The sequence below is a fragment of the Macrobrachium nipponense genome, chromosome 2 (genome assembly GCF_015104395.2).
Source record: "Macrobrachium nipponense isolate FS-2020 chromosome 2, ASM1510439v2, whole genome shotgun sequence".
In the NCBI taxonomy this organism is placed as follows: Eukaryota; Metazoa; Arthropoda; class Malacostraca; order Decapoda; family Palaemonidae; genus Macrobrachium; species Macrobrachium nipponense.
Window position 1 is genome coordinate 161,524,091 of NC_087201.1, and position 15,053 is coordinate 161,539,143.

The 15,053-nt window shown below is 37.4% G+C and overlaps 1 protein-coding gene across 4 annotated transcripts in view; it reads left to right on the forward strand.

The window, feature by feature from the left end:
• LOC135221108 (uncharacterized) overlaps positions 1 to 15,053 on the forward strand; it is a 61,189-nt gene that overhangs the window by 23,262 nt on the left and 22,874 nt on the right. For 2 of the 4 annotated variants that reach the window (XM_064258919.1, XM_064258925.1), the window contains exon 2: positions 11,112 to 11,150. In XM_064258919.1, the coding sequence (XP_064114989.1) occupies positions 11,112 to 11,150 (39 nt within the window). Of the gene's footprint in view, positions 1 to 2,537; positions 2,577 to 11,111; positions 11,151 to 11,767; positions 11,846 to 15,053 lie in introns of those variants that run through there. The other 2 variants (XM_064258920.1, XM_064258921.1) reach the window with 2 other exon arrangements.

A 15,053-nucleotide genomic window follows, 5' to 3' on the forward strand; every position in this document is an offset into this window, starting at 1 on the left:
GTGAGTTGTACAACCTATATTTTCCTCCATATTCCTTCGTAATATCTTTCCCATCTTCTCTCTTTGGCTCTGGTATCTTCGCAAAAGACAGCTGCGCCTAATTTGCTTCAACCGTTGCTCTGAAGGACTTATTCTCAGTGCCGAGGCTTTGCCTTTACCTGGCTTTACTGCTGCTGTTTCTGATAGACTGATAGGCCTACTGGAAGGGATCATCAGTATGACAGATTGTAGGGTATCTGATGGTAATATGGTTTTATTTTACAAGGTTTTTCGTAATGATTGACTTTGAAAGCTTCGCTTCATTCAAAGAAAATTGGATGAAAACTACATCTCCTTATGTGTCACACATTCCATATTAGTACTGTATGACAAATACTACATATAGATATTATATATCTATATATATATATATATTATATAATAATATATACATATATATATATATATATATAATTTATATATAATATATTATATACATCTATATATATATATAACACACCTTGCGAAAATACAAGGAGAATAATGCAGAAAGTACGTACTGTTGTGCTACATACCTCCCAAACGAAACTGTCAAGTGGTTTTTGGGGTTGATTTAGAATCGTTTTTTTTGGGGGGGGAGAGGAGGGGTAGGGGTAGGAGTAGGTGTAACCAGAGACCACAATGACCACAGCACATTAAAGAGTCACCTCGAGCCCCTCCCTCCCTCCCTCCCCTACCCACATCTTTCCCCTTACCCCTCGCCCTACCACCACCCTTATCCGCACGGCTTTTGACCACAACTTCCTTGCATGTTGGAAGGAACCTTAACAACACACACACACACACACACGAACAGTAGGCTACTCTCGCCTACCTGCTAATATTACTATTTTCGTAGAGTTGTTTCTCAGCTATTTGTTCATATGACATTGATTTATTGTTCCAATTTGCTCTCGTATAAAGTTGATGTTTCGGTCTGCGTAGTCATTCCTCAAGACTAAACAGAGCTGACGTTTATAAAAAGCATTTTGTTATGGTACGAAATCGTGAGATGGTTGCTTCTACTACTTCGACCTTCTCGATTTGTATACAGCATAAAAGTGTCAAGTTATTTTGTCAAATATTTTTGAGAAAACTCAAGTCTTGTTATTGGTTGAACTTCACTGAATTGTGAGCCTAGCTTAACCAAACTGAAGCACACATAATCATTACTATTTTGGTGATAGGTCGTAATGTATTGCAAAAAACCATGACGAAATACTTGTAAGCCTATTAGTGATAGGTCGTAATGTATTGCAAAAAACCATGACGAAATACTTGTTGGCCAATTTAGTGTAGGTCGTAATGCTTTGCAAAAAAACCATGACGAAATAGTACTTGTAGGCCTATGTGAGAAGAGCATCTTACAAATAGTGTGAGATTCTCTCTCTCTCTCTCTCTCTCAGCGGAATAATATTGTAAGTCTCTAACATGAAAATTATAAGATGAATTTTAGCTGAGATCGAACCGATCATGCATCGCCTCGGGATATATAATGTGGTTGGAGGAAGGAATGACCTTAGCAGTTGCTCTGTACAGATTATTTAGATAGGATTCTCTCTCTCTCTCTCTCTCTCTCTCTCTCTCTCTCTCTCTCTCTCTCTCTCTCTCTCTCTTGCAGTGTCCACAGATTTAAATTTTATTTATATATTTTGCTTTTCTGTGAACGTTTGACTATAATAACAGTACAGCATAATCGTAGGCCTAGTGCTGGTATGTGTGTATTTGCTATCCATGGCTGTGCATATTGACTGTTTCCCGCAGTTGTACCTCAACAGAGAAATGAATTGCTAGTGCATGTAATTTGTTAGGTAATGCTTTGTACTCTAAAACTGTCATTTAATCGAAATCAGTTCTTATCTCCCATATCGCTCTTATATGTCACATGTGTAACAAGACAGAAGAGCACAGGTCCGAACCCTTGGGCAGAGAAGGTCCAGTTTTCTTATGTAATGATTCCTTTAGGAAGTAAGGTATTTTCAATGTGTAGTGAATGAATGGGTTATTTCCGCCTTATTGTTGGTGGTAAACTTTGTAACTGTGTGTGTGTGTGTCAGAGAGAGAGACAGAGAAATTACATACATCGTCGAGAGCAAATGAGTTTCAAAGAGATACCATCAGTATTTTCCAGCAAACTAAAACATTTGCTAATTTGTTGGGTCAGTTATTCTGTCGATTTCTGAAAAAAGAAATAGATTATAACATCTCTTCACAAATGTGATACCTTCGCTACGCTGTATACTTCCTGCATAGGCCTAACAGAAAAAGTGTAAGCCTATAGCAATTTGTAAATAAAGGAATTTGTTAACCATTTTTACTTTCAGGGGAAACTTTCTGGAGCCAGACACACTCTTGAAGAAAGTACGAATTCTTAGTTTTTAAGAAAACAGTAGAAATAAAAGCCTTCTGTTTTAGAAACAAATTATATACGATTCTGTTATGGGTGTTGCTGTGCAACTGTGTAGTAGGTGGGAAGACGCCTTACTGATGAGACGAATTGGTTGCATAGTGGATGTACCCAAACCAGGACTTAAATGCAGAGAAAGTTGTGTAGAAAAGTGAGTGCAATTCCCAAGTATTTAGCAGTTAAAGTATGTGAATATGGCAGTGAACATTGCCTTGTGATTCCTCCGGAGCCAGGCATGTCAGAGTTAAAGGGTTCTTACATACACACACACAGAAAAAAAAAAAGACAGACAGAGAGAGAAAAAGAGAAAGACTCGTCGGTTTGGTCTCATATTACAAACTGGTTTATCCAATTTAAGTTGCTTCTTGGTGTGTGTGTGCGCGCGCGCGTGTTTATCTAGGGAAGTTGGTGGCCCGGGCTGAGTTTATATGGTTAAGTAAGCAGGCCCGTGAAGATGTTTGTATATCAAAGGAAGTATGTAATAGTATCCCACGCTTTGATCTTTCCGCCATTAGGAAAAAAAAAATGGCGCTTAATCTTTTCGTTATATACCGTATTGGTATCGTCTCGTGTTACTTTTCAGGCTTACTTGAGAGGTATCCTGTTTTGAGTGTAATGACCTCAGGAAAGGATTAAGCCAGTATTCTGGGAAGTGACCTGGGAAAAATAGTCTTTTTTTTATTTTCTCAAGAGAGAGAGAGAGAGAGATGAGAGAGAGACGACCGAGAGAGAGAGAGAGAGGGGGGGGGGGTGGGGGGGGGGGGGGGGCTCTCCTTGTTAACCCGTGATTGGTGCTGTTGAAGTAGGTATGCCAAGGACCATCCATAGCCAAATACTGGGCACTGAAACATTCATATTCCTCTTATGGAATATTTTCCTGTGCCCTCAAGGAAAATTATGACACGGACCTTTTAGTGGCATTCAGGTGAATATAATTTGTAATCTTGCACATGTTAATTATAAATCAATCCTGTGAAGGTTACTTGAAAGCATCGAAGTGATGCTGCATTTGCTATGAAATATCTTGATGGTAATAATTTGTGATGAAGCAAGATGAATAATTGTGCCTTTGAGAGTGAACTATAGGAATTCTTTACTATGACTTAAATGTGATACAGTACTAATTGAATAGAGCGTCCAAGTTAATAAAATTAGAAATGTAAGAGTTTTTATTTTCTGAATTATTTAAAAGTAATATGTATTACGCCAAGGCAGTATTTAATTGAAATCTTTGGATTTAAGGACTCTTTCTTCATCTGTTGGGAGTTATATAAATAAGTCACTGCCTCAATGGATGCTTTTATAAACCGCTCTGTGTAATTCATGCATTGTTGAATAATAGTTATAGTTGAATTAGTTTATTTTCTACCTGGTAGGCGAAGCGAAATTATTCCTTCCTTACTTTCGAAAGAAAATTAAAAAAAAAAAATGCCATTCTAGTTCTGCATGAACACCATTTTGTTACAAAGTAATAAGTTGAATTCATAGTACTACGAAGTCGGCTTAGGTGGAGAGAGAGAGAGAGAGAGAGGAGAGAGAGAGAGAGCTGGTTTCGAGGCCATGTGCAGATTCGACGTAGGCCTACATTATTAGCAAAGGGAACGAAACAGGGTGGCCAAGGTCTGCAGGGGGTATAGGTCTAGTCTTGAGCAACACTTCTCGTCGGCTACTGCTTCGTATAAATATACAGCCTCCAAACCAGGACCCCCTTGGGGAGATAAACATTCTCTCTCTCTCTCTCTCTCTCTCTCTCTCTCTCTCTCTCTTCTCAAGGAAAACTCTGCTTCTCCTATATACTATACTGTATGGTTGAACCTTTTTTCACGTGAGCATGTGTCAACTTTGTTTAACAAAAGGAAAAGACGACGGTTACGTGTGAACGCGTCTTGCATTGACGCCACAGCACTTTTATTGCCCGATATGAGTCTAATGCCAAAAGAGAAATATTTCCCATTTGGTTTTATAGGTGCCCAGCGTTAGTTAGCCCTCCCTCCTACTACTACTACCACTACACCCCTATGCCATCACAGAGCGGATGAAATAAATAAGACTTAGCCCACAAGAATCAACCACAGGACTGACTCTCTCTCTCTCTCTCTCTCTCTCTCTCTCTCTCTCTCTCTCTCTCTCACACACACACAGTTATGAAATGCTCGCACGCTATTGTGAAATGGTGTACAAAAATAGTTTTTTTTTTCAAGCTCAACTGTTTCGTTGGCTTATGTATGTATCACTTCAGATTTCGACAGAAAATGTGTGGATGTTAAGACTGCTATAACACCTAGTGAAACAGCAGTTGAAATAACTGCTAAATTTCTGTATTTGCGTTTTAACGGATTGATTAGAAGAGGTTGGGGTATATTTTTAATATTTTTTTAAATAATGATAATCTTTATTCCACAATATTACAGTGGGTATTCTTATAATCTGCATTGCATTAAAATATACATGAAATAATTGTTTAAAATTTAACCTCTGCTAATTAAAGTAATATACACTTAGATTTATATCTAAATGTCCATTAAAAGTATTTTACATAAAAATCAGTAGATACAGAAAATATCCGCATAAAAACACGTTATTATTAGTAAAATAACTGTTAGGATTATGAGACTAGTGATCCTTTCAAAAAAAAATGTGCTAGTTAGGTTATTGTTATCATCTCTCTCTCTCTCTCTCTCTCTCTCTCTCTCTCTCTCTCTCTCTCTCTCTCTCTCTCTCTCTCTCTCTCTCTCTCTCTCCTCTAAAATAAGCATATTATAATGCAAAATTCTATTTGTCTAACAAATTGAGGATGACACTAGTACTAAAACCGTACCTAATGACACTAGTACGAAAACTCTACTTAACTAATTAACTGACCGTACGTGTGGCGTATGTCTACATGCGTAAAGTGTGTGCGCGCGCGCAAGCAAACGCTGGCATGGCATGGGCTGTACATTTCAGTGCGAGAAATAAGAAGGGATTCAGGCTGCCTTTCCGTTTCAGTCACGGTGGCGTCGGACCATCATCTCCGGCGTCGGAGGAAAGCTGCTGCTGATGCTGCCGCCTCCCATTTGTAATTACAGGGAGAGAGAAGAGAGGTAAGGCAGGCAGCAGTGAACATTGGTAATTTCGATGTTTTCATCAGCGGAGCATCCGCGCTAACCCTAACTTCAGGGTATTCAGATGTTGACGTCAAATTACTCACCTTGATGAAAACCTCCCCCCTTACCCGACGGATCTGAATAAGAGAGAAAGAGGGGAGAGAAGAGAAAGACAGAAAACTGGGTCTAGTAAAAGAGTGAGAGAGCGAGAGGACGATGGAGACACAGAGAGAGAGAGAGAGAGAGAGCGAAATGTTAGGCGATTAAATATGGATATTTCAGAATCGACGCGCGTTGTGAATTCTTACCTAACCTGGATTTTATCCTACTGGTATTTAGGCCAAGCCAAGGGTGGTGGTGGTGGTGTGTGTCACTATTAATAACAGCCCGGAGAGGAGGGGGGAAGAGAGGGAGGGGAAGGAGTGAGACCCAAAAGGAAGGAAGAATCAAAGCGAGAGAGAGAGAGAGAGAGAGACCTTACAGACCTTACAGACCTTACATCTTGTTCGGGTTGCCCCAGGTCCCTCAGTGTGAGGCACCTCTAATGTCTACCAGAGAGTTGCTAGTACATCTTCCGGTATATTTTGCATCTTCCAATCTTGGATGGTCTGGGATGCAGTTTAGATATTTGTCGAGCTTATTCTTAAACACATCTACGCTCACTCCTGATATATTCCTCAGATGAGCTGGCAACGCATTGAATAGACGCTGCATTATCGATGCTGGTGCGTAGTGGATTAATGTCCTGTGTGCTTCTTATTTTTCCTGGTATATTTTTGGGCACTATTAATCTACCTCTGCTTGCTCTTTCTGATATTTTTAGTTCCATGATATTTTCTGCTATTCCTTCTATCTGTTTCCATGCCTGAATTATCATGTAGCGTTCTCTTCTCCTTTCCAGACTATATAATTTTAAGAATTGTAGTCTTTCCCAGTAGTCTAGGTCCTTAACTTCTTCTATTCTAGCTGTAAAGGGACCTTTGTACACTCTCTATTTGTGCAATATCCTTTTGATAGTGTGGGTACCATATCATATTGCAATATTCAAGTGGACTACGAACATATGTTTTATAAAGTATAATCATGGTTCAGCTTGTCTTGTTTTGAAGTGCCGTAACAACATTCCCATTTTTGCTTTACATTTTGCCAACAGAGTTGCTATTTGATCATTGCATAACATGTTCCTATTCATCATCACACCAAGGTCTTTAACTGCTTCCTTATTTGTGATGGTCTCATTATTAGGTCCCTTATATGCATATAGCTTTCTTTCTCTGTCTCCATATTTATTGATTCAAATTTATCAGAGTTAAATACCATCCTATTACCTCTGCCCAATCATATACTTGTTAAGGTCTCTTTGTAGAGCGTTCCTATCTTCATCACAAGTAATTTCTCTACTTATTCTTGTGTCATCTGCGAAACTACTCACTACCGAATCCTTAACATTATTGTCTATGTCTTTCAATCATAATAACAAACAGTATTGCAGCTAAACACCGTACCTTGCGGCACACCGGATATTACCTTGGCTTCATCCGATTTCTCGTCGTTTGCAATAACTATCTGTTTTCTGTTGTGTAAAAATTCTTTTAACCATCTTCCTACTTTATCCACGATATTGTGTTTTCTATTTTTCTTCGCTAATATATTATGGTCTACTTTATCAAAAGCTTTTGCAAAGTCTAAATAAACCACATCTGTTTCATTTCCGCTTTTCATATTTTTGAATATGTTTTCACGATGGACTAACAGTTGGGTTTGTGTACTTTTTCCGGGTACGAAACCATGTTGTCCTTTATTAAACAAATTATTTTTATTAAATGTTTCATAATATTTTCTTCATTACCCTTTCATACACTTTCATTAATATGTGATGGTTAGACATCACAGCGGCTAAAATTAACTTTACTTGCCTCTAGTCTTGATCCACTTTGAAAGTAGGGGTAATATACGCTAATTTGTGCTCATCATATATCTTGCCTGTATCTACACTTTGTCTTAATAATATTGCAAGTGGCTTTGCGATAGAATGAACTACTTTCTTTAACAAAATAGCAGGAATTCCATCAGGCCCTGCAGCAGCTCCATTTTTAATTTCATTAATAGCCTGCACAATATCAGCTTCATTAATATCTATGTCAGCTAAATATTCACTATTTTCATCCCTTACTTCTATATCATTATCTTCATTTTATCTATTCTAGGGGTGAATTCTCTCTTATATCGTTCTGCCAGTATGTTGCAAATTTCCTTTTTTTCATTCGTTAATCTCCCTTCAATTCTCAGAGGGCCTATTTCTATTCTTCTTTTATTCATCTTCTTCGCATATGAGTATAATAGTTTGGGGTTTTGCTTGATATTTAATAGGGTTTTTTCTTCCAAGTCCCGTTTTTCATTTTCTTTGATGTATAATCTTTTTTTCTGCATTTTCTATCTTACTTTTTAGTTCTATAACTTTCCATGCATTTTTTTTCTTTTGCAAGACCTTTTTTCCACTTTCTGATTTTCTGGAACAAGATTCTTCTGTCTCTTGGTATGCATGAATGATGTTTTCTTTTCTTCTTCGGTATATATTTTTCCACTATTATCTCCAATATTTTATATAATATCTCCGTATTTACCCTTATGTCATCACTTACGAAAATGTTATCCCAATCTTTGTTTAATTCTTCATTAATTTCTGACCATTTTATATTTTTACTGTAGAAGTTGTATTTTCCATATCCTTCCACTTTTCATTTCTTGCTTATCTCTATTTTCACTTGCTTTGGAAATGAACTGTTAATTCTATGACATTATGGTCTGAAATACTCGCATTATAAACTATTATTTCTTTAACATAATTCATCTCGTTCACAAATACTAGGTCTAAAGTATTTTCCTTTCTTGTTGGCAGGTGATTTATTTGTTGAATGTTGTATTCTAGTAGCATATCTAATAGCTTTTCAAATTGCCTCTTATCTTCTGCACTACTATTACTCTCTTTTTATATGTATAAGTACAACCACAATCTCCTATTCGTTCTTTCCATTCTACGAAAGGAAAGTTGAAGTCACCAGATAGGAGAATAGTCCAGTCCTTGTGATTTCTACATATATCATCCAATTTTTTCAATTATTAAGTCAAACTCTTTAGTATTATGGAGGTCTATATATTACTATGTTCATCAATTTTTCAGATTCAAATTCTACCGCTATTAGTTCACATTCTGAGTTACTATATTTCTCATATATGTTTTTCCTTGTTTTTTTGTCTTTCCCATATATTGCGGTTCCCCCTTGATTCCTATTTTTTCTATCTGATCTATAAGTTTGGAACCCTTTTATTTGATCATCATTCCCAGTCTCTTGGGAATACCAGTTTTTACTTATATTCATTATATCTATTTTCTTTTTTTTTTTTTTTTTTTTTTTTTTTTTTTTCCATTTTGGGTAGTTCTTCTAAGTACTCTATTTTTCTTTTTGAGTTACTCGTAACTAAAACCCTGCGCATTCATCACTATGATGGTTTGCGGTGTTTTCGTCCTTCAGTTTAATAACTGATAGAATAATGGATTTCCCAAATGTCTCTTTCCTGTTCTGGTATGTTGTTCTTTTTTTCATTTCCAGAAATTCTGACATTAAAAAATCCAACTTTTCCCACCAATATTTGATCTTCCTTCATCATAATTATTTTTCATTTTGTGTCTGAATCTGCAATTTTCTCCGTTTCTGCAATATCCTCTTGCATAATAAATACAGTTATTATCTCTTGAGTAGAATTTCGGAGCTGATGCTTTGAAATTCTTTGCTGACACCTCTGCATATCTCATTGGTGGTTTGCTTTTCTCTTTTACCTGATATTCTTGATTTCTCTCTTATTTGTTTCTTTCTTATTTTGGATTTTATTACTTGGTTGGTTATTTATTTGATTATGATTCATGGCTACAGGGTGCATATATTTGCATTTTTTGTCGAACTTACATCCTTTTCCTTCTTTAGGTTTTTACATATTTTTGGATGCAGATCTCTGCAATCATCCCCCACCCATCCATCATTAAGTATGCACATTTACCATATATTTCATAGTTTTGACATATCTTAGGATGTTTGTAGTAACATCTTTCTCCAAATCTGCAATTCCCTCTTTTCAAAAGGTTGCAGATTTTGTCTTTCTTGTCTATTTTTTTCCTCTTTCCGTCATTGTATAGATCGGGTGAGCTCTTCGGGATTTGCTTTTCTGTTGTCATATCGTAATATTTCTTCGTAGGTATGCTGCTTTATTGCCTCATATGTAGTATCAATGCAGTATCTCTGCATCCATACTTTTATCTTGTTCGTTCTTTGTTTTCCTTATTTTTTTTCTGTCATTTCATTTTTGTTTACTTCTCTTCCGTTTTCCTCTTCTTCTTTGTTTCTTCTTCTTCTTCCTCTTCCTCTTCTTCTTCATCCTCAACTATTTGTACATTCAATCTTGATTTAATAACATTGTCTATCCATGATAGACATGTTGAACAAAAAATTCTTGTATCTTTTCTCAAATCTTGTATTACCTCAGCACACTGTGGATGGGTCGGAATGTTGCATGCAGCACATTTTCTGATTAGGTTTTGTGGATTGACTATGCTATACCAAACCTTACACAGTTTGCATGCTTTTGGCATTTTTTTCTTTTTCCTAATGCATCAATTAGGATATTCACAAGATTCACCTTATTCATTTTCTTTGTCGGAATATGTTGGTTTATGTATATTTTCTTTATGAGTCTCTTGACCACTTGGATTTTATTTGGAACTTCTTCAATTATTTTCAAGATGTTTTCATTAGATTTGTTCCAGTTTGAAGGATTATATCCTTCTAATATATCTATGAAGCTTTTGTATCTTTTGGTTAGGACTGTTGCTGATTTCATAGATGAGAAATGCCAGTTCCCTCCTGCTACCTCATCGTATTGCGAATCTGCTAGACACGCCAAATTACGCCACCTTTTCCCGCAGTTGGAACTTACTGCCATCTTGTTCTGATTTATAGTATTACACTGATATAAACTAACTTAGAAGACGCTTTATCCTACTATTTTCACACTAATCTTATCACCGATAGTTCACGAACACTTCTAGATATTTCTCAAATTCTAGTCGTATGTTAAACTGTGATATCTGTTGATTATTGTGACTTCACGCGGGTACGTCTCACCAAGCAAGATGGCTATCTACGAGAGAGAGAGAGAGAGAGAGAGAGACGAGGAGAGGAGGAAGAGAGAGAGAGAGAGAGAGAAAGGGAAGGAGACAAAGGTTGGATGGGGAAGCTTCATTCTGCTTGTTTGTCTTCGACGCATAACTCTTCCGTGTTGTGATATATATATATATAGATATATAATATTATATATATATATATATATATATATATATATATATATATATATAAATGAACGTTATGTATATTTGTTCATCGTACTGGAATGTTTTTTTTTTCCGCATTTCATTTTTTTCCTGTTTTCTAAACCATTGACCTTCCGAGCGTCCTAGGCTTGTAGTTTCAAAGAATGTTTGTGTGTATTCATTTATTTATTTCCGTCGATTGTAAGTGATATAAAATTTTCTTTCTCTTTTTTTGCAGGTGAGTCCGGTGCGAGGTATGATCACGTCCGAGTGTGAAGCAAGTATACAGTTTTCTATTTGTTCTTTATACATATATATATATTCCTGAATAGATAGCATTCTGCTTTTTATTTGCGGTATATCTGAACCTGAGACCTTGACTTTCTGTATGCGTTGATTTCTGGGAGTCGAGTAACAACTGACGGTGGTTCGGCTCGAGCATTAAGTTTCGAAGAGATAGCACAGGAAGTTGGTTCATGGACAACGGAATTAAGTGTGAACAAGCACTACGATCAGATTCGTACATGAACAACCAGTAATACATATAGTACTTTTTAGTTTTATTGTTTCCCATTACAATGATCGTCTTGGGCATCGCCTACCGGAAGTTTTTGAGGTATGGAGGAGTTATAAAGTATTAGTACTAATAGTACTATTAAAATTTTTGGTATTGTTACATAGTACTATAACTCAGTGATGCAAGAGAAGTCTGTATCGCTCTCATATGTATATGCATGTGTCTGCATGAGGTGATTAAGCATTGCATAACGTGCATTATGCATATATATACATATATACTACCTTCCCACCGTCAGCACAGCATTAGATATTCTACCAGCATAGAGATAACATGGCGGCGTCGCGTGGAGATAGAGGAGGTCAGAAGTCTCCCTTGTGGATGATAACGATATGATTGACAAGAACTCGGAATGCATTTCACTTGTTTGGTCCACAGTGACTTCAGAACTTCAGGTATAGAGTGGAGAGATTAGATTAGCCGGCGATAACGAAACAAGTGGATATCGAAACACAAGTGGATTAATCTTTTAAGTGTTGGCGGGATGTGTTATACTTGGTAGTCGTATATAGTCGTATGTATTTACTTTGGAAATTTCTTCTGTTTCGGAAGTTCATTTCATTGTTCATTAGATATATATATATATATAATCATATATATATATATAGATATATTATATATATCATAGCCTTTGCTTATGTTTGCTTAAAGGAAGCAAAGTATGGGTATGAGTGTTCGTCTCAAATATTCATATTAGTATTTTAAGTTATTTGAAGACTCTCTCTCTCTCTCTCTCTCTCGTGTGTTAGTTGCATGTCGAAATAGAAGGTAATGCAGTGGAAAAATCACTTCGTACCGAGCTTACAATTTTGAAATCGTACTTCATTGATTCTAGATGATAACGATAATGTTAGTATTTGAAATATTTCAAGTCCCTGGAGTTGGAGTTACTCTTAGAAACGATCGCAAGATAAAAAGAAAAAATGACTAATAGCATATTGTTAGGTAAAGAAAAGTTCCCAGTTAATGAGGTAATTTACACCGGCAGTTTACCGCCTTAGGTACGGTAGCTAATCCCTATATAGGCCTAGGGCATTACGTAGCAACACTTGCCCCCTTTCCCAGACCTGACGTTTTTTTGTTCAGACCCCAATATTTATTTAGTTTTGGCCCCTTTGCCGCCCCATCATAGTACCGATATATTACCGCCTAAGTACTTCTGGGGGAGCTGCGCATCACCCTTCGTGTGTCGGCTCCCCCCTCTAGATTCTCCCCTCCATTTCCCCTTTTCTAGGAAGCCGGCCCCTCGCCCTCTTAAGTGTTTCAACTAAATCTAACGAAATGACGACGTCTACTGCTCCGCTCGGTAATAGAAAAGTCAGCATAGCAGTTGGGGGACTTTGGGGGGGCCTTCCCTCCCAGCTCCCCCTCCTTCACTCCAGAGGATTCGGCCGAGGGACTTTCGTCTTGAATGATGATGACATTCACACGCCGTTTTTGAATCTTAATGTCCTTTCCACCGGTTTTTGTTTTCAGCCGGTTTTTCTCTTTCCCGTCTTCTTTGGAAGGTTTGTCTCGTTTTTTTGAAAGCTTCATGTGACGTGTCCTGTGACTCCTGTCGCCTTTTGCAAAGTTGTGCGTAGTCCTATGTTTGGTGAGCTTAGTGTGTCTCTCTCTCTACCTCTCCCCCTCTCTTGGTTTCGTAACATTTTCTCTTGCGAAGTGACTTTGAAATATTTAAAGATGTGTTTGTAACTCTTGAGAAAGATCGTCCGAAAAAAAAAAAAACTCGTCAATCGTATAAAGGTTTCTGTCAGGAAATAGATTAGCGGCTGTATAATTCAGCATCGCCAATGCTTGCCTGGACACACACAAATTCCTCTCGTTCAAGGCTGTTCGAATTGAAGAAAGATTATTCTGGTTTTGATAAGTCGTGAGTAAATGCTGTAATAGTCCTCTCTCTCTCTCTCTCTCTCTCTCTCTCTCTCTCTCTCTCTCTCTCTCTCTCTCTCTCTCTCCAACCTATTAACTAAAGGCCTTGCGTTCGATTGGCCTAAGCGGTGAATTAGGTACCTAGATGTTATTAGGCTGTTGTGGGCCGTTGTAAAGATAGACGTGGTTCTCCCATCACTTCGTCTAGGCCAATCTTAAGATACACTTCTTAACACAAGTCTTGTCTAAGTCGTCTTTCTCTTTTTATAAGATCGTCCTTATCGTGGTCTCAGAAAGATGAAAAGACGTGATGAGAGGCGTTATAAAGGAAAGGAAAAAAATCTTTATGTGGATTATAATTACTTTTTTCATCCTCTCCATCAAGTGAGAACACGGTTGTAGTACTATGGTTTATGATGTGGACAGTGGCTTCGAAAACCAAGTTAATGTGTAAGCTTTATTTCATCCATGCTGTGTGTGTATGTTATTCATACATGAAGGTCTCAGAAACATAGTTGATTAGGTATTCTGCTTGAGAGAGAGAGAGAGAGAGAGGTGCACACTAGACCATGTGCTTCTCATTTCGTAGCATAGTGAAGGTTTCTCTCTGATGGGACTTGGGAGAAGTTTAGTTTTCCCATCAAAAATCGGAAAGAGAGAGAGAGAGGTGCTACACTAGCTCATGCTTCTCATTTCGTAGCATAGTGAAGGTTTCTCTCTGATGGGACTTGGGAGAAGTTTAGTTTTCCCATCAAAAATAGGTTAGGCCACAGTGAAAGCCTTATTTCTTTGTTTGTATGTGTGTGTTTCTTTGTATATATGTCTGTGAGAGAGAGAGAGAGAGAGAGAGAGAGAGAGAGAGAGAGAGAGAGAGAGAGAGAGAGAGAGTCGGTAACATAAAGGGAGCCCCACACACACATAAACCTTCCATAAAATGGCAACTATTCTGTCTGTCAACGTGTGCACGCTGTTGGACATCCCTCTCATTCGATTTTATTATCGCTTTTTATTTTATCTGATTTTGTGCTACGACTAGTCAATCTGTGTAGGCCTATAGAAGAACTTCCCAACCCTACTTTATGTGCAGGGCCCCAATTGCTATTATGTTGCTAAGGTGACAGTCATTGGCTTTCAAGGGAGATGAAGTGTGGATCTCTCTCTCTCTCTCTCTCTCTCTCTCTCTCTCTCTCTCTCTCATAAACGGTTACGCACCTTGACTAAAGGATGCAGTGAGCATCTCGTTAGTTACGATGGGATTGTGTTTACGTTTGTGTGGATATGCGATGATGACTTAACAAGATAAAAAGAGAGTGGTTGGTAGCTAAGCTAGTTCTCGTTTTTGAAGTCGGTCCAGATTCCGTTTGTTTTAAATGATTATTATTAATGCTGTAATCAGTGTCATTATATATGTAACTTTATGCCGTGAATATTATTTTGCTAATGGGTAGATTTTAGTCGTAAACTGAACCTACGCAGCCCTCAGTTACGATTCCATAACTATTTCAATAGTTTTTTTTATTATTCAGTTAATGACATTCTTTTATTTATTTGTTTTTTCTTTTGAATTATGGTACCCAAAACTGCAAATTTTAGATGACTTAGTATATGAATATTTTTTTTCCAGCGGAAATGCGTTGACTAGTACTAAACCCCTTTGCAAAATCACGAATAGACGAATACGTAATTGTCTTTCTTGGAAAAGGTCTGCGGAATTAAACAGACACACATACA